At 37.4% G+C, this 21,197-nt stretch overlaps 1 protein-coding gene across 1 annotated transcript; it reads right to left on the bottom strand.

Annotated features, from left to right (window-relative positions):
• Nucleotides 1-15,445: 15,445 nt before the first annotated feature.
• KCNA4 (potassium voltage-gated channel subfamily A member 4) lies at nucleotides 15,446-17,431 on the bottom strand. The gene has a single exon (XM_032228175.1). The coding sequence runs from the start codon at nucleotides 17,429-17,431 to the stop codon at nucleotides 15,446-15,448; it is 1,986 nt and encodes a 661-aa protein (XP_032084066.1).
• Between the last annotated feature and the right edge of the window lie 3,766 nt (nucleotides 17,432-21,197).

Raw genomic sequence — 21,197 nt, 5'->3', positions numbered from 1 at the left:
GGAGCATAAGACAGCACGATAAGTGAAGTACCCTGTTTCCCTGAAAATAAGACCTTCCCAGATAATAAGCCCAATTGGGCTTTTGAGCGCATGTGTTAAAATAAGTCCACCCCGAAAATAGGCCCTCCCCAAAAATATTGCAACAAAGCAGCAGCCATGAGGCGATCACACTCGCCGTCTCCTGCACCTCAAAAATAATAAGACCTCCCTGAAAATAAGGCCAAGCACTTATTTTATTCTATTTTATTTTTGTGGAAACACTGTATGTATGTATGTATGTATGTATGTATGTATGTATGTATGTATGTATACACACCACATAATATAGGTTTGCCTTCAAAAGTCTGATGGAAGTACAAAAGTTTCTCTGTGACAGAGAAGGGAATTTTCTGAATTTCACTGAGGAAGGAAGGAAGGAAGATTGGGTTTGTGTTGTGACTATCATTATAGTTTGCATTAGATGCATATACATTTTATGACATGCTTCCGAGTAAATTCCACTAACTCAGCAAATTAATTGTGAAGAGACTTGGATAAAATTTCACTCTCAGTCTGTTATTCTAAACATAAGCAACAGGAAATTAATCCCAATAGACTTAATGGTTTTACGTCTTAAGTAAATATGCACAGGATTTTGCTGCATGTTACTGAGTACAATCTCCATCTCCAAGTGGATAACTTCACAGAAATGTGGATGTACATATATTCTACATTTTTGTAAATTTTCCTTTTAAAAATATCTATCTGCCTATGTAGATAGAAAAGTGTTCAATAATCTAAGAAAATTTTTTAAAGAGATTTTGTAATAGTTCATTGTCTAGTCATCTGAAATGAAGCTTCCTAAAGTATAAAATGCAATATAACATAAAAACCTCAAGGTTGACATCGCTTTGTGTGGTTTGCCATATTTACTCAATTCAATGAAGCCTCCACAGTAAAGCAATATTATTAATTCATATTTCTGGGATTTCATGCAATCTGCTACACTGACTGAGGATCTGCCCACATAACTGGCTTATTTGCATGGCAGCTGTGAGATGAAATCATGTTTAGTACAAAACACACGTCAATATTTGCCGAATTAGACAAATGTTAAGAGAATAAGATTCTTGGTGGGTTCTTTTCCCCAATTGTACAAAAAAATGTTTAGAAAACTTTAAAATCCATGCAGGCAGCAATGACCCAATGACATCAATATCATGTTGCTTTAGAAGCATGCAATTAAACAAAGGAATTTCCCATGAGCTACAGGATAAGTTCCTTCAATTTTTTTTCTTCTGCCAAGAGCAAGCATTAAACGGAGGTAAAAACTATTTTGGATAGACATTTACCCTTAAGCAAAAGAATATAGCACTTAAAAGTATTAATCCAATTGCCAAATGGGTTTGTGATAAAATCAGATGCAATTTTTTTAAAAAAATCCATACATGATCATAAGACCACCCCCCCAAAAAAACCAAAAGTAACAACATATCAAACTGCAAATCACTTGTGCATGTTTACTGGGGGAATGTCTGTCAGCAAAGAAAATCAGAAGTCAATACGACTACAGGTTACAATGTTTAAATTATATTGATTACTGCTATGTCTTGGTGACATTATCACTGGATTAGCAAAATGACAATTAGGTAACATGTAGCACCACAAAAAGCATTCTCAGTATTAGAATAGGTTAGGTATCCTGAATATGAACCCACAAACTGTAGTCAAATTAAAGTAACCTGATCAAAAAGGGGTTCCCAGGAGTACTATTCAAGTTTGACCTTCATAAAAACATTCATGCTAATTTAAGCTATCAGATCTAGGCTTCAAAAATCAAATCAATTTCAGAATCAATACTTGGAAAGATAATATTGACTCCTGTAGCTCAATTTTGGCCTGGTGTAAACCTAAATTAGTGAGGATGGGCACAAGATATGATCAACAAAATGTACTAATACAATACACATAACAACTGGGTGGCACTTCAATTCTACCATCACAGTCACCATCTTGACTTTCTGACAATACCCTATGAAGAACTCTACAGAGTAGAATGACAGTAGAAGGTATTGGTATTCTGAGATGGACTGCATCACACTAGGTGATGTTAAAAACTCCATTGAAAAACTGATAAAATGATGTTCTGATAATTTTAATCTCTGAGATGCCATGTTTCTGTTTGTAAAAATCTTGGAAATACTGAAATACAGAATCCTCATGTAGACCAAAGCAATGTGGTCTTTTCTAGAACATTAGCATTATTGATTTCAGTGCATTGATAACTCCTGAGATAGATCCATTGCAAGTCAACGTAGAGCAAAAGGGAAAAATTGGTCAACACCAATTTGTCAGAAACAATGCATTATTTATACTTTCAATGTAAAAATTATTATAGCTACGGCTAAAAAATTAAGTGGAATAATTTGGAAGCTAAAACATAAAGAATGGTTGCTGCAATTGGGTATGTCTAGTTTAAAGAAAAGAAGGACTAGGAGTGACATGATAGCAGTGTTCCATATCTAAGGGGTTGCAATAAAAAAGAGGGAGTCAACCTATTCTCCAAAGCTCCTAAAGGCAGGACAAGAAGCAATGGATGGAAACTAATCAAGGAGAGACACAACCTAGAACTAAGGAGAAATTTCCTGACAGTTAGAACAATTAATCAGTGGAAAGACGTGCCTCCAGAAATTGTGCACGCTCCAACACTGGAAGTTTTTAAGAAGAGATTGGACAACCATTTGTCTGAAATGGTATAGGGTTTCCTGGCTGAGCAGGGAGTTGGACTATAAGACCTCCAATGTCCCTTCCAACTTATTCTGTTACACTCTTAATTTATTGTGGTCTGTTGAAATGAAAGCAACCAGCTTTCAGGAATATTCAGAAAAGTGTCTACCCACCATCAAATATTAAATCTATTTGGATATTGAAAGTCAAAACCACTGTTTTCTACTACTATTTTACATATTTCAGTCAGCACTCAAGTTTTCCAAATTTCTTTCTAAGGAGAAGAGTATTTTGGTGAAATTTCTTCTAATTTTATGATTCCATGGTTTTCCCTCATCAAAGTATCCTGAAACTACAGGCTTTCATCAATGTGCCTTGTGATAAATGTGCATGGTCACAACCAACATTGGGTTCATTTTCTCAAAGTGTCATACTACACTCTCAGCATTTAAAATGTGTTCACTAGCCCCAGAGGATTGAACTGTGGAAACAGTATACATAGATAAATCTAATACAAGGTGTTTTCAATTGCCTTTCACGGAGTGGTCAAACCCGATGCCATATAGGGCTTAGCAACGCAGCAACACCAGAGACTAGCCATGCTGCAGCTAAGCAAGTACATTCGGGGCGGGGGAGACAGGGGACAAGCAAATGTAAAACAGTTCAATAAGCAGAATTTTTAATTAAGTTTCCAAAGGACACTATTGTATCTTTTTATTCCTTTTAGGGCAGTTGAATGGCTGGAACACAAACATATCACTCAATGCCATCTTAATAGCCAACAAACAAGTGAGCTGAGATGTCTTGTTGGTAAAACAGTATCTGCAGTTGAGACAAAGAGGTCTAAATTCCTCAGCTTATGAAAGGTCAAGTCTTAGAAATGTAAACCCAGGGAGGCTGCATTTCATGGAACACAGAAGCATAATGAACTGATCAATATGTGAGCAAAAAGGAACACAATCTGATTTGCAGTTGAAGATGATTCCTAATTCAGCATTCTCTGACACATACATACATTATAAAGTTAGGTTTTACCTTCTTCAAAATGCTGTCATCTTCTTCACAGCTAAATTCCTGGATATATTAATTAAATTAGAAATAATTGCTAACTATTAACTCAGCCTTATATACAACAGAATCTGAAATTTCCAAGATGATATCCAATGTATTCATGGGTACCTTCTTTGGTGCTCATCAGCCACTTATTCCCTATTCCACTTTTGACATTTTTAAAAATATATTTGCAATGTAGAAAGGAACTGACATGTTGAAAAGCAAAACACCAGCTTTCAAAATTACATTTATTCCAAATGTCCTTGGATGACATGGAACCATATATACATTTTTAGGAGAAAAGTGCTGACTTGGGAATTCCTGACATAAAGAGTGTGTCCTTGTGTTTGTGTATGTCTGTGTTTATATAGTATATACCAAAAGCCAGGTTTTATAGATAACTTATGACATAAATTCAATTAAATGTTTGAATTGGTTGCCATTTTAACAATTTCTTGCTTGAACATTTCTAAATACAGTAAGATTTTCTCTGAAAAAAAGTAATTAATAAACATATTTCAGGCCTGACTTTTAATACATCCTGGGTTTGGGTGTGGGTATGAAAGTTTGTGTAGGTACGTATGTCAATATGTCTCCCCACTCATCTATCCAAGTTTGGAGCATAGCAGATCATACAGGAATTCCTTGCTCCTGTGTTTTCCATTCCAGAGTAACAATATTTGGTGGAGAAGAGTCCATAGTAGCTATCACCACCCATAGAAAAATTGGCCAAGGCATTTTTTTTTTATTTTTAGAACACTTTTCTTTTCAAATTGCTAAAGAAAACAATACATGCCACAGTTAAGCAGGTTTTAAGACCAATCCTGATCTGCCTGTAGAAACAGCTACCAAATTCATTCCCAAAAAATATCCTTTTATTTCAACACAGACCAAAAATAGTCATTTAAAAAAAAGCTCCACATTTGGCAGTATGTCTGAAAAAGAATGGTTTCTATATTGAGATCACACAGAGAAAACATTGCATTGTAACCTGTAAACTAATTTCTCCTGTCAAGCTGTTTAAAGCAGTTCGCAAAAAAAAAAAATTCAAACATAGATTCTGAGTAATCAGATTTCCTTCAAGTGAAAAAGGGTTCAGCTACCGAATCTTTAACCTTCATTCTCATTAATATGTTTAGGTAAGGTTTCCTTATTGCCTTTGTCCCTTTTTCTAACAGCTTGTTGAGGTAATGTAGAATGTGCTAAATAGTTATTTCATACCTCAAAAATGTCGATCTGTTCCCGCTCTGCAATGTTTTGGAAATGTCCATTTCTATTCCTACACTCAGAAAATTCCATCACATTCCCATAGCAAGGAATTTTTAAGCAGACCTATACCTATCCATTAGCTAGGCATCAGTCTTTTTCTTTTACGCCTAAAATTACTGCCAATCCCTGGTCAAGTACTTAACTAAACCTCCCACAGCTTTATCTTTCATTCAGTTATCTTTCATGAGAGAGACAGAAAGAGACAGAGACAGAGACAGAGACAGAGACAGAGGGGTGGGAGAGAGAGAGAGACCCTATGTTATCTATTTTATTAACTACGAACTCTCCATGTTTTAACAATTTTTTAAAAAATGTCTATATGTTAGAATATACAAAACAACATGGAAAACAATACAAATGCCTTATTTTGTTTAGAATGTGGAACAAACAGTTCAAACTATCGTTTTAGTTCAGATATTTTCCAGCAACCCTTTATTTTGTATTTCATTTCAGCTATGATTTTAAATATATTCCTGTGTTGTTGTTGTTTTTTTTTCCTGTTAGGATCTGAAGCACTGTTTTTGGACAGAAAAACAAAACAGAACCCAAATAATGGAACATTTCACATGGTTATTGTTATTTGTAACTAGTGCTAGGAATAAATCTAGTTAATGAAAAGATACAATAGACTATCAGATCTGATGTCTTTTTTTTTAGTTAAATGTTGACAAAGATCCAAAACTCAAAGAATATATTTAGCTATGCTGGAATTACACTGCCAGCTAACAGAATATGGTTAGTGAGAGTTCTGTTACAGAAGCCTAACACGATAAACAATTATTTCTATTGTGATAGGCTAGCAACACTGCTAAGAGGCAGGACACCAGCTTTGAAGGAGTTCTGAATTCAGAATCTAATCTCCATAGATAAAAGCAAAACCTTTTCCCAAAACAGAGTTGCTACCACTTAAAGTAAGCAATACTATATTTCTTTGCTTATCACAGCATTCCATTTTTTCCCTACAACTCAGTCAAAGAGAAAGAATCTATCTCTGATCTCCTTTATTAGTAGCATACATCAGGACTGTCAAACTCCCGGCCCGTGGGCTAGATGCGCCATGCGCTGGCCATGCCCACGCCTGGTTTAACGAAGGGGGGAAGTCCAATACTTCACCAGACACCAATGTGACAATGTGAGTTTGACACCCCTGGTGTATATGGAACTCCACATATGCTGAACAGGATATTAATACTACCAATGTGCCTACTAACATCAATCACCCTGATGGTTAGATTTTGCAAGTCAAAAAATCCTAGATGCCATTAGTTAGGAGAGCCTGAATTATAGACTTTGACGTGCATAATCCTATCATTAATTACCACACAACATCCACTGCTAGCTGTATACTACATGCACTCAAAACACACAAAGACACATGAAATACATTTCTAATAGATTTTTTTTATCAAGTTTCAACTTCCTCTTATGTCCTCGGTATAAATAATAGTTGAGTCAGTCAACAAATCAACTGTTGATTCAGTTTGATTGTTGGATTGGATTGTATCAGTGGGCAGTCTGCGTTTTTATTTAGAATTTGCTTATTAAATTAATCATCCATTTATTTACTTTAAAACGGAGAGTTCATTCAGTTTGAACTAATGGAGATTATAGGAGATGATAAAGTCATTCAATCAAGAACTGTGTAAAGCGGGCTTTTGCTGCCAAGAGACAAAATGGGCTCTTCTTAATTTTGCCTGGGAGAGATGATGGTATGTTTAAACAAAACAGTGAACATGATTCCGCTGTAGACTCTAATTATATTTATAAACTATCATGTGGCAATACTGAGCAAAACTACTTGAATGAAACTATTCGATGCAAAGCACTTGAATCAAAACTACCACTGCAATCAACAAGATTCTCTTCTGAGTACAGTAAACACAATTACTTAAGGCCACATAAGAAATTTACTATAACACGATCTTTCCAAAGTAGTAACTTCCTCTGTTAGATGCATATAGAAGACTGGGAAGGGAAAAAACATATTTTCACAAGTGCAAATATTGTGCAGGTTAAGTCAGCAAATAGATAACTGGACCCTGATAAAGTGAATGAAATGCTGAAGACATCATTCATAACCAGCATTTCCAAGCTTTTGTCACATTTGCAAAGTTTCCAAGTACAAATTGTAGCATTTGTGAATCATGATAATTCATCTCTAGGCAACAGAAGCCTCCTGTTTTGCCTTGTGGCACATTATTACACTGCTCGAAATTGCAACAAATCATCAGGAACTTTCACAATTACATAAGTCTTGACACAAACACCCTTACAAAAAAGGACAAATGGGTGCAAAAATTTTATTTTTATCAAAATAAAATGTGAAAATTGGCCCAAAGAAAGGCAATTCTGAACACTTAAGCAAAGATGAGCTAATTTCTTCATCCTTTCATACATTTGTCTCAAATATTTCAATTCCTACACTGACATTTCATATATATATATTTCTTTTTAGAAAGGGCTCCATCTAGCTTCTTTTCACTGAAGATTTTCATTCATTTAATAAAGAAGATAGGGTAAGCCAATTCATGGAATGCGGTAATAATTTCAAAAGCCGTCCTGATGATACATTGTCTATGGTTCCTAACTTAAAGGCAATCCATCTTCTGTAGAGGGTGTCTTTCAACAACACTGAACTTCATCAATTCTAATCAAGATGACCAAAAGCAAGGGACTATGAGAGTTGTGGTCCTGAATTTATTGAGGTCATTATATTGCCTATGACTAATTTATTGCATTTTATTCTCCCTGCTGGAAACTGCTTCATGTCCACATTCATCCATTTTAATTTCCTACTGAATCTACCATCACAACATGATTTTTACTCTTTTGCTTGATTTCCTGTCTTCACCATTTCAGTACTTCTCCACAACCATTTCTGGCAGCTAAAGCCAGCAGCAGCTGTAATGCTTAAGCACACTCCATACCAATTATGGAAAATTTTCACACAAACATTAAATGGCTGGCACTGACATCAAAATGATTCAGGAGAACTAGACAGTATAGCTGCTGAAATGATCTGCAGTTCTGTAAAGGCAATTTCAGTAGCATTCTTGTAATAATTATAATGTTGAATGTAAGCTATTCTGAAGAAAAAAATAAATGAGCAGGAAGAAGGGCAGTCATTAGAAACTAGTTGCAGCAAAAATGATTACTGTGGAATTGTAGAGATGAATTGCAGAGGCATTTGTGGAATGAACTTTAGTGGACCAGAATCTATTTCTTCAGATACAGGCTGAAAACTAATGTAAAAAGACAATCTTATAATAAGTAATTGTGGTTACATTCTCTCATCTCCAATCTTCTGTCTTTCATGCAATCTAACACTGAATGAATTGAAAAGGATAAACATTGCAATCCAGAGAGGTGGTAAATGGAGAAGTAAAATAATACTTTCATAAACACAAGCACTAAAATATTAGTTGGATACACAATTAGCAGTATGACTCATTTTACATAGTTAGATTTTCTCAGGAAAATCTCTACAGTGTAGAGAGCTCTTAGATGAAGAAAATAGTTGTTCTCCATACAAAATCTTGTTTATGTATGTAAATTGCTACATCTAAGCTTTAAATGATGAACAGCCTCTATTGTATTATAATGTTGTAGCTTTTAATCTTTAGCCTTGTCCCACCCATGTATGCTTAATTTTAATAATGTCTAGAAAAAATCAACAGAAATAAATGGACACAACCTTAAATCTTCAGTTGCTACATAATGCCTAAAATACATTTTTTTGAAATGAGGAAGGTCTATTGACAGAATAATATTTGTCTTGCAATTCAGCTCATAATAAACTATAGTAATCCAAGTCTTTCATTATGTAACCAGACATCAATTCAGTTTACACAACATATTTTTATGACTACAGATATTTGAATCTCACATTTCATAAATTCAAAAACCAGGGGACAGGGAATAGGGAACCATCAAACAAGATAATATGCCTTGGCATTTTTAATCCTCAGTCTGTATCTACAAAATATTGTATGCAAATTCTGCCTTTTTATGCAGAATTGCTATAACATTCCTCAAAGTTCAATTAGGCTACTATCTGCATTTTTAGCATCTTGAGTTCCCTTTGCTTTCAATAAGGAATAACTTAGTCCCAGCCAGAATGAAAGCTATGATAAACATAAAATCAAGCCCTAATTCTAGCAGGAACTCATTTGTAGGATTTGTGATTTCATCTGTACATGCACATTTAAAAATGACACCATCTTTCTAGAACTTCAAACAAGTACATCATTTGATCAGGAAAATGAAAAGTACCTTTAGTTTAAATCACTTGTCCATTGCACGTTTCATTAACTTTTGCTTCTCTGTATTGATGGATAATTGTTACTGATTGAATGACATTCTGATTTCATTAGAAGCTGTATCATTGTGAAAAAAACAACAAAATCAGGAAATTGTATTTAACTTTTTGCAAATTATGTATTGTTACAAGCCACCTAATGACATATGGAGAATTCCTATGTTTGCATCATGGTCACAGCTGTCATTCATTTGATCCTGCAATATTGCTATTAAACCATTAAGACTAACGGAATTTAACTTTTCTACATGGATCAATTTTCTTCAAGGGGACTATCATTTTGCAAACAAAACAAGACAAAGCCCTTGTAACGTAGATAAAAATCTAAATTTGACAGCCCAGCAATCCTGTTCCTATAATATATAAAACCATAATGAGAAGGAAAGAAAAGAAACATCAAAATCTATAGGCCCAATGCAACTAAAAGTAAAATATCTAGCAATATTTCTGCTAGCAATTCTAAACGTTTTCTACAAAGGCCAGTGCAAGGAGCTAAAATAAAGAATAGGATAAGGGAGGGCAATCTGGAGGGTTGGAAAAGATAGAGCTACTGGAATTATTGGAGAATTTAAATAGTCCTTTAATGTATTGCAACTTCTCCTGAAACTTTCTTCCAGTGGACTTTTCTATCAAGAATAGTATGTTTCACAAAATCCCCATCTTTCTGTTCAGAAAAGGATTCCATTGAACTTAGCTGCACTAGATCCTCAGAAAAAGCAAGAGTAATATTTTTTCAGTAGGGCTTACTTTTGAGGAAAAAGAAATAAGATTGTACCATTGTGCATTCATCCTCTTTCCATACTGAAACACGGGGGGGGGGGGGAAGTAACACTTATAATTTTAACGTTGCCCTCTCATCCATTTTACTTGGATTTCAGTGTAAATCACTGTGGCTTTGAACTGTTGCATCCTGGATGAATTATGGCTCCCCCACCTCTTTCCCTCCTTGTTCCTTTTCCTACTCCCACTATAGTCAAAATTAAAAAGTGATTTCTAATATAAGAAAGCTTCTCTAAAATGCTGTAGTGTACCATCACCCAAAATTGTAAAGAGTGCCTCTGTTTACTGAAAATTGTGAGCATACATCTAACAAGCAAAGCAACACAACCAATATTCTACTTACCTACATTTCCTCAACCAGAATGCTTTACCAGATTTTGAACAGTAACTCGACAGATTTTAATTTCTGTAATTGTTAGGCAGCAATTTCTAGTGAATACTCTGTAGAAAAAAAACCCCTCAGGGTATATTCTAATTTTAGAAGAAAAGAGTTAAAAATAATAGTTAATGCAAGCAAGTAAATACAGAATGTTTTCCTTACTTTTCTCGGTAATGACTTTTAATTAAAACTAGTGAGTAAAACTAAGCAATTTATTTTTATTTCTAATTTACAGCCATCAATATTTTTATTACTGTCATCCTATAAAGAATGCAGAATTCATGATTCTGGGGTTTGTTTGTTGGGGAGGGAGGCTTGGGCTGCTCTTTCTCTGGGCCAGGTAAAGAAATGTTATTTTTATACATTGTTAATATCTTCATGGATGTTATTTCAAACATTGTGCAGCCTTAAACTTGTTCTCTAATCCATAGCATTTAGAATATTTCTTTCTGCTTCTCTCTACATGCACATTTCACTGTTTAGAACACCATCCTTCATGCTATTATCTTCAGGTAATTCCCCCAAATGATCTGTCTTTACCAACCACTTTCAATGTTTCACAGTATTGCTGTTGTATTCAAATATCTAGGATGCCTCCCAACTAAAACTTCTTGTATTGTTGCTTGTATTCAGACACAAGAAGGAGAATACCTTATAATAAGATATTTCAGACAATTTGCCAAAGGAATCTGCTGGAGATCATATTGTATTCATATTATGCTTACCTCCGGCAGCCATTTTTGATTGGCAATGGTAATTCTGAAATTCAAGAAATTATCCCAAACAAGGAGCTGGTATCAGGCAATGTAAACCTAGAATAAAGCAGTACAGAATAATCTAGGGGTAATTTTGTAATTCAGTCTTTGAAAACTGTAAGAAAACCAATCTTTGAATCTCTTGTTCTGTTCAATAATGCTCAGAATGATACCTATCATTCTAGTTTACATAAGTGGAAAATTGCTTGCTTCAGGAATCAATATAAAGTGGAATAACAGTTACTCTATGCTGATTGTTGATCTGAGATCGATCACTATCTTTCAAACTAACTCACCTAACAGTATTTTTCAGGGCTTTTGCAAAGATTCAGTGAGATGCTGTCATATACGTGCATAGGCATCCGTTCCTAATTGCAAGATGTCAAAATATTAAAACACATCACACTGTATAAGCTCTTCCCTTTAGTATTTGCATACACAAGTACATGAGAAGTGGAGTTTTTTATCATTTTACTCATTTGATTACTTGACCCTTGAGTTTAAATATGTATGCATATGCCTACATATTTAAACTCTTGGAGGAAATATCAGGGCCAAATAATATCTGTAAATGAAACACAAGAATCAAAGTAACTTTGTTTCCTACTGTTTTCAGAAACTTTCCAAACCCTGCACCGCTAAAGCTTTCTAAAAAAAAAAAAAAAAACCCTAACAAAAGATCTCTGAGACTTACCTTGTTGACTCTGTGATTTTTTTTCTTCTGACATTTGACTTATGTTACCTTGAAAAGATAATTCATTCGCTAATCTATAGCATACGCTAGCTGCAGAGATGCCTCCTAAAAACACCTTCAGTATCATCATATAGGAACAATACAAACCAACTTGCCTATTTTTTTTAATATTGCCCAGAGATGTTGTGATATTATCCCCAAAACCTGCTAGGCATATCCAAATTCTTAACATAATGCAAAAAGGAGTGAAACTACTCAATGTAAAATTGTTAGGTAATTGCTAACTGCATATTATATGCTAAATTACTACATTAAATCTTTGGCATGTGCCACCTCCTACTCAAAAGGCTGGAGCAGTGAGTAGATTGAGGGGGAGGGCATCTGTTCTCCAGCTTTCTTACTTACATCTCCAAAACAGGATGAGACATTTTGCTAAAAACAATTAGGCTAAAATAAGGACAAGCAGTTTCCCTTCTGAAAGCACATTTTGCTTGCATTCTGTTCCCAACATTTTCTTTTCACAGTTATCTGTGAACTTGATGTAAAATATTACATGGGTATTCTTTTCTAAATATTACTAATTTTACAGCTCTACACAATGTTCAATGTTATTTGAGTTCAACAGCTAATACTGGCTGCTGGGCAGGCAGTATTTCATTTGTTAACAGTGTTAAACAGTGCATTAGCTATAGGAGACTTCTGGAAATTGTTGGCATAAAAAGTATAGCATTTGTCAAAAACTTTAAGATGATAAATTGGTGGTGACTAGGTATCATATGTACTGGAATAAAATTTTGAAATCCTGCAATTAATCTCAGTCAAAAACTATAAACATTTCTTAAAAACTAAAATTCTACGCTCTTGACAAAAAAAATTCACATTCCAGAATTTAAATTAAATAGATTTTAGAGTATTGTGGGCATCTAAACCCCATCAATAATCACAATGCATTAGCTTCAAGCAAATTATCAAAGTAGGATTTTTTTTATAAAGTCACTTTGATCAGCTGAACTGTGACAATTAGTTAAAGGGGAGAATACCAGGATATCCAAATATTATAGTTTATACTGTGAAGCTGAAGAAACATTCCAGAAAAAAAGAGAAATAATTACCAAGACATTGTCAAAAAATGCTAAGCTCTCCTACAGCTTTCTTCAAAAAAAAAAAAAACCCAAAGCATATTCCAGCAGGTAACACTTAGCAGCTATAATTCTGTTGAAAAATGAAACATTACATCCTACTCTTATTCAAAAGAATGGATGAATCTGATCAATCATCTACAAACTGCTTTTAAAAAATAATGGAACATAGTCTCCCCCCCCCCTCTCTCTCTCTCTCTCTCTCACACACACACACACACACACACACACACACACAGACTGAAACTTTTATTTTCAGTTTAGAATTTCAATAACTTTCTTGTCCAAACCATATTTTTCTAACCTGATTGGACTACAGCTCCAACTTTCTTCCCATTGTAGCTGGAAAGTCTAGACATCATATTGTAAAACATTTGTCCAAACCACGTTTCTGTTTTGTTCTGTTCAAGTGATTTATAAGGAAACTTATCTTCTCACTATGATCTGTCCTCAGTGTTGTTTTATTAGTAAAATGTTATTTGCATAATTCCAAATTTTGCAATGCTTTCACCAGGATCATATTGTTCATATCATTTATGAGGTGCGCCAAGGTGGCGCAGTGGTTAAATGTAGCACTGCAGGCTACTGCTAGATCAGCAGTTCAGCGGTTCAAATCTCACCGGCTCAGGGTTGACTCAGCCTTCCATCCTTCCGAGGTGGGTAAAATGAGGACCCAGATTGTTGGGGGCAATATGCTGACTCTCTGTAAACCGCTTAGAGAGGCCTGAAAGGCCTATGAAGCGGTATATAAGTCTACTGCTATTGCTATATATTGCTATATATTATTCTGGATTAACAACTGCCTCCAGAAGCAAGCATGTTTAAAAACACTTTTTTAAAATCATGCTGGAACACCAAAACTATCTATTTTGGATAGACAGATAGCTCCTGTAGTTTATAAGAATCTGGTATTTAAAAAAAGTAATGGCACTGATCCAAATGTAATACCAGATGAATACATAATTTGTTTAATGCCCAGGTTTTAATTATGCCATTTGCAAAACTAACATTTTTGTGTCTTACAGTCTATTTCATTGAACGATGAAGGCTTCCATTAGAAAATCCCAAACTAGCATATTTGCAAATTAGGTAATCCCATTATTGTACTGGTTTAGTAATACATTACTCTTTTCCATTACCCAGAAATATTTAACAAGTGTTGATATGTATAAATAACATAAAACACATTTATATTGTCATGTCATTGGTCTTGTGAAATTGTTTCTGCATTGAATACACTTTGCATTACCTTTGGTTCCTGTTATGTTTGATTATATACCCTGTTCATCCAATCTAAATGGCACACAGATACACACAGACATTGCCTATCATGAATAGATGTTTCTACTGTATCCCTCAGACTAAAGGTTTGTTTGTAGGGGTGATTGGTTGATTGATAGGTTGAAGATTTGAAAAAGACTTATTTAGGAGGAGAAATGATTATAAAATTTTACTTCACAATCCTTTTTTTTCCAGATAACAGATATTCATAATTCAAAGACTCATGGAATTCATGTAAAGTTAGCCGCTTAGCCAAACAGCATTACGCAAAGAATAATACAATTAAAATAAAGATGTGGGATTCACTCTTCCAATGATTGTCATTGAACATTAGTAAACATTCACAGTATGAAGTCTGTCATAAATTATCCAGCATATAAAGTAGTGCAAAAAAGCAATCCAGTCACTTTTTCACTGCATCCAGAACATGTTAAATGATTTTCTTACTTGATTCATCCACATATTACTTAACAATTGCTTCAAGGTCTCAAAAGATTGTTATAAAAATAAACCATTTCTGGGGCTCGATAGCATCTTCAACAATTGAATATCCATTTTTTTTAAAAATCAATCCATCTTTAAGCAAATTAAGGTTAAATTTGGACTTTTCATAGAATAAATCTCCCCACAAAATTCTTAGCATTTTAAAAATCAAGACTATGGAATCCACTGGATTTTGGTAGCTGTTTTTAAAGCATTAACAAATGAATACATGGCTACTGAATGTCATTGTTTCTTACATAGTAAATACCTTGAAATGCTAACTTTTACCAGTGGGCAGCAAGTGAGGCAGAAAAACACAACCTCCTTAAAAATAAAATTGTTCTCCCTCATGTGCAAAACACCTGCATTCTAGTAAAAATATAATCTTTGAAACAACTTCATGTAAATCCCCCTTCACAAGGTATAGCATTTACTTGATACGTAACACAAGTTTACTAATGCTTTGTAATTCATGTTTAACCAGCAAGCGGCATTTTCCTATCTGCTTGTTTAAACACCTGTTTGCATATTTCATTTTTTTTAACCATTGCACATTTTGATGCATAAACTCATTGGAAATGCACAAACCTAAACATCTGTTTCCACAGATTTTGCATTTGTACAGTTTTGCTTTGTGGTATCTTTCCCATTTCCTGTGACCTGGCCCTTTTTCTCCTTTACACAAAGAGATTCCTTAACCCCTTCCTCCATCTCTAGATACTCTGATTTGACCTCGGTGGAAGAAGATGATGAACTTCGGAATTTCTTGAGTATTGTTGGGAGATAAGGGCAACTGACCGCATTTTGTGTCACCTGGGTCTGTTCTTCATTGTCAGTTTCTCTGTGGTAAAAATAGTTAAAGTTGGAGACAATCACTGGCACTGGTAATGCAATGGTCAGCACACCTGCAATGGCACACAGGGACCCAACAATCTTCCCACCTACAGTTATGGGTTTCATGTCTCCATAACCAACCGTAGTCATGGTCACCACAGCCCACCAGAAGGCATCTGGGATGCTCTGGAAATGGGTGGTAGACTCATCTGCTTCTGCAAAATAAACAGCACTGGAAAACAAAATTACTCCAATGAAAAGGAAGAAGATCAAGAGCCCCAGTTCCCTCATGCTGGCCCTGAGAGTGTGACCCAAGATCTGCAAACCCTTGGAGTGTCTGGAAAGCTTGAAGATGCGGAACACCCTGACAAGACGGATGATCCTTAGGATGGCAAAAGACATGGCCTGTTGACCATTACTGCCCTGTTGTTGGGCCAAATCTGTACCCAGGGTGATGAAGTAAGGCAAAATGGAAACAATGTCTATGATGTTCATAATGTTCTTGAAGAAAACGGCCTTGCTAGGGCAAGCAAAGAAGCGCACTGTAAACTCAAAGGAGAACCAAATGATGCAGACAGTCTCAACGATGAAGAAGGGATCGTTGAAAAATGTATACCCTCCACCTTGCAGCAGAAGAGTTTCATTGACATTCTCCAAGTTCTGTGTCAAAATGAGCTCTTTTTCATCTCTAAACTCTGGCAATGTTTCTAAGCAGAAAATGACAATGGAGATCAAGATGACCAACACGGAGACTATGGCAATAATTCGGGCTGGGCTGGAGCTCTCTGGGTACTCAAAGAGCAGCCACACTTGTTTTTTGAATTCATTTTCAGGCAAGACCCTGTCATCTTCTTCCTTGACAAAGCCTTCATCCTCTCTAAACTTGAGCATCGCCTCTTCCCCAAGTTCATAGAATTTCACTTCCTCACTGAAAATGTCAAACGGCACATTGACTGGCCTTTTCAAGCGTCCACCTGACTGATAGTAATATAAAATGGCATCAAAGCTAGGCCTGTTCCTGTCAAAGAAATATTCATTCCGGAGGGGGTCAAAGTACCTGCCCCGTTTTGTTGGGTCCCCTAGCAATGTTTCTGGGAATTGAGCCAAAGTCTTCATTTGAGTTTCAAACCGTAGGCCAGATACATTGATCACAATCCTTTCACAGCACTCATACTCACTGTAACGGACTGAGCTGTAACTTCCAGGCCCCACACCATCTTCTGGAGGCTGCTCTATAAATGAAAACTCATCTTCTCCATCCTCGTTGTTGTAATAGAATATTCTTTCCTCACCTTCATCTTCTCCATCCACATCCTCATCTTCTTCCTCATCATCATCCTCACTCAAATCCTTGAGGATTTTCTCCTCTGAGCCGCTGAGTAGTAGCAACTCAGAGCAAGGAAAAGAGGCACCAAATTCACGAACACCAAGACAATGGGTTGCTTTCCTCCTCTGCTTCCTTTTTCTACTGCCTTGATAAAAGCCACTGTGTGATGCAGGCCCACTTTGAGATAATGAAGCCCCCCGATTCTGCTGTTGATGGTAATGATGATGTGGACCACCTCCTCCTGCAGAAGTCCCCGTTTCTACAGCTGCTGTTGCAGCTGCCACAGCTGCGGCTGCGGCTGCCCTAGACTGCGCTAATCTCTCTCTCTCTCTGGCCCTTGCTTGGGCTGCATAGCCATAGGGCAGGTGGTTGTTGCAGCCAGAGCTCTCGGCACTTACCATGGCTACCTCCATTTTGTATGTGTTAGTTTAGAAGACTCAGGAAGGAAAATAAATGTTTGCCTCAATAGTCATCCCTTGGTGTTCTGCATGAAAACAGCAAAAGCACTGGGGTTTGGAAAACAATTTCTCGGACACATAGGCCTGTCATGTTCCCATATTTGCACATTTGCATATTGCTCAAACACAAGATTTCCATTTTCTGTTTATTGCCCAGAAGGCTTGACACAGCTTAGGGAAAGGTGTTTGTCCAATTATAGCAAATAGTCCTCGGATGTGGAAAGGAAATATTTCTGGACCATGTCGTTTTTCATTAGAGATCCTCCTGCTTAAAGGATCTTTCATGGTTTAGGGAAAATCCACAGAGACAAGTTCATGATTTTTTTGCGAACACTTTGAATCAAGAAAACAGTGCACCGAAGTGAAGTATGAATGACAACTATTCAAAATAAAAAAGGAATTGGATCTTGAATGCCTCAGAACATCCAGTAGCAGGTATTTTCACTACTGCTCAGTGAAGGGATTGTGCATCATTACATGATACAAAAAGTTGGAGCAACTTCTCATGTTCGCTTTGTGTACATAGTGCGGAGGTCTCTGTACACCCACTTTTTCCAGTCCATCAACAAATGTTTTAAGCTCAAGAAAATATTACCCAGGCAATAATGGTAGCAATTGTGGCAAGAAAAGGGGGATGAGGAGAAGGTTGAAAATCCAATTCTATGTGCCCCATTTGAGGAAAGGAGTAAATCACCCTTCAGTTGTCCTCATGCAGGAGAAGCATTTAACCTGAAGCACAGACATTAAAAGAGGGGAGGGGAAGAGAAACAGATGGGTCATAATCCAGAAATACAAATGATGCTGTCTTATATTAAAAGATTCAGATTTGCCTACTTACAGTAGTCATTATTCTCCATCTCTGTACACCCACTCACACTGCACACTCAATATTTCAGTGTACATCTATCTATATATAGATAAAACGACCCCCTCCCCCATATAATATGCAGGCATATACACACCCACATCTCATTCTTTTATGTCAAGGACTGAGTTTTGAGTACACATCTACATTGATTGCAACATGCAAGTAACTCTGCATTACATAATATATGTGGGCTTAAGCTTGTTTATAACACAGGTGTGAATGTCGAATAGGTACAGTATAAGTATAAACACATCGAGATGCACTGTTTGATTCTGTGTCAGCATACACTGTTTTACACAGATTGTTTTATTTGCCTTGTGGAGAGATTTGACACTCATGACATTTGACATCAAACATGTTGAATAAGAGTCATGTTATCTGTGTCTATATGGCTATGTCTCGCTCTCTATAATTTAGAATTATGACCATGGATTGTTTACACATAGGCAGGAAAATAGAGCCAGGCAAGGGCCATAACTATAAACAAATAGATATATAACGTGGATAATAATTATATACCTAAATGCTATGCCACAAACTGTTAAGAATGCGTTCATGTCAAATATTTACAGAAAAATACCTAGCCACTGATGCCAGCGGCAGCCTACATATTTGGAGCACAAACGACAAAGCCGATCTTCGAAAATACTTTCTAAAATCTATTCTTCCCCCCGCCCTTTTCCACCGGATTCCTCTCTGTCGCTGAAAATGAACGAACGCAATCTTGATTGAAAAGGCAAATAAAAAGAAGTCTTAGAGAGAGAGGAGAGAGAGAGAGAGAGAGAGAGAGCACATTGCACGAAGAGAAAGCCGAGGAGTCGAGGCTTCAACCTGCGCACAGAAACATCCACACACATTCAGACGCTTAGCATTTCAAAGCGTGCTTCGAAGACCACCTTCTTTGAGGGGGGAAAAATAGCCATGGGAGAGCGAAATCGACCCTCGGCATCACGCAAGGGGGGGGATGGTGAAGGGGGACAACGACACACAAACATTCCTGCCTACTTACCCTTCAGGGCAGCGACAAAGAGGCGCTCGCGGATCGCAGAGGGCAAGGTGAGGAGAGGGGGGGGTGTTCCCCCCGAACAACCTGTTTTCACAGGTGTAGCTTTCAGGGAGGGGCGGATAGTAAAGGCGGCGGAGCGGTGGCTTCTCTTCGCGTCTTTCCAGGGCGCCGCGAGAAATGCTTCCCGCCCGGCGATTCCGACCGTCGTTTCACGGGAATTTTGAACGAGGGCAGGGATTCAGCGACCCCTTCGCTCGGTTTCGATCTTGCCAAAATTAGCCATCGGCGAAAGAAGCGAGAGAGAGAGAGAGCGACACCCCGGATTCCAGCAGGAAACAGATGTAAGAGGAAGGGAGCGACAGGAGAGGCTGACAATGTGGCGCTCGCTACCAGATCAGGGGATGCGCAGAGTGCCGCTGGCTGCTCTTTCGAAGCCCCGCCGTCGCGCCAAGCCGTTGTTGTGAATCGCCCCTTTCGAAATAATCTCTCGCCCCGAGGCCGGGAGGCTGTTGCTATTGACAAAAGAGCCGGCGCTGCGCTGCTTAGTGGGAGCTCCCTCCCACCCGGAGCTCAGGGCGCGCTGAGCCGCTGCAGCCCGGCGGCTGGAGCAATTCCGCCGTCCGAAGTCACTCCCTGGAGTAAGCGGCGTCCACTTGTTGCTCTCGGCTCGCACCTTTTCTTTATCCTTAATCCAACCACCTCCGGTTTCTTACCGGCCTCCCTCCGGGGAAAGGAAACTCTTAGCATAGTCGATCAGGGTTCGGGATCTATCTGAGCGCGGATCAATGACTTCCACCTTCGGGGCGCGTCGTGGGGGGGGAGCGGCGCCGAGTTGTTGTGCGGCGCGCGCTCTCCCCCTCCCTCAGCCCTTCGCATCGCAGAATCCTCAATTATGTTTACCTATCCAACTGAAGGACAAACGGCCTGAGCCGGGTCTGATTTATTCCCTGGGTTTCTTAGCTCTCTAGGGGCCTCTAGTGGCAAACGATTTCATTGGTATTCACAACCATTAATCCTTCCCTTTCTTTGGAATATAAACACTAACCCCCACCCTTAAACACAAGAACACCCTTGGTTCCAGCCTCTCTTCCTCTTCCTGTAACTTCTTGAAGGGAAACTTCAATAATTATAGGTATTCTTATTATTATTTTAATTATTCCTAAATCATGCACCCAATCATGTTCCCAGATTATTAAAAGTCACCAATCGCCATTTACCACCAACGAGAATGGCTAAAATGGGTGATAATTTTTCACAATCCCTTCTTTTTTTTTCAAAATATGTGAGTGGAACGCACATGTTCTTGACAAAAGATTAAAGTTGGTCAGATCAGGGAGACTTAATTTTTCTGATGGAAAGGCATTGAGGATCTCTTCAGTGGCTTCCAGAGAGCTTTCAACCATGAAGATCTAGCAACCAGGGCACAATTTCTGGAAAGAAATTTACAGTATCCAATTTTCCATGCCAAATAGTATCAGATATCACTTTCTGTGAGCTTCCAGACAGGTTTCAAGCAAGCAGAAATCTCAAAATTCTTCACAGCTATGGTTTTGTCTTTTAAAAAACTACAGGCTGCCCATTTCAAAGGGATGGTTTCTTGAACCTATCCTAGCTCTTATTTTAGTGAGAACAAATTGAGTTTAGCTAGTGTGCAATCCAGGCTATTTAGTATTTTTAAAATTATACACAATGAGCCCGGGGACTCCTATTCATGAGACCACCAGTGCAACATATCCTGCTTTACTGGGCAATGGGGCAGCATCATTTTTGAGTCAGTCAGGACTCAGGTTTTGAAGATCTTTTCTGCTACTCCTCAAGTGGGGGAATTGCCTGAGGGGAATTGACAC

Source organism: Thamnophis elegans, chromosome 1 (assembly GCF_009769535.1).
Source record: "Thamnophis elegans isolate rThaEle1 chromosome 1, rThaEle1.pri, whole genome shotgun sequence".
Lineage (NCBI taxonomy): Eukaryota > Metazoa > Chordata > Lepidosauria > Squamata > Colubridae > Thamnophis > Thamnophis elegans.
The sequence above is the reverse complement of the archived record's forward strand: the minus strand, read 5'-3'. Positions and strand labels throughout refer to the sequence as shown.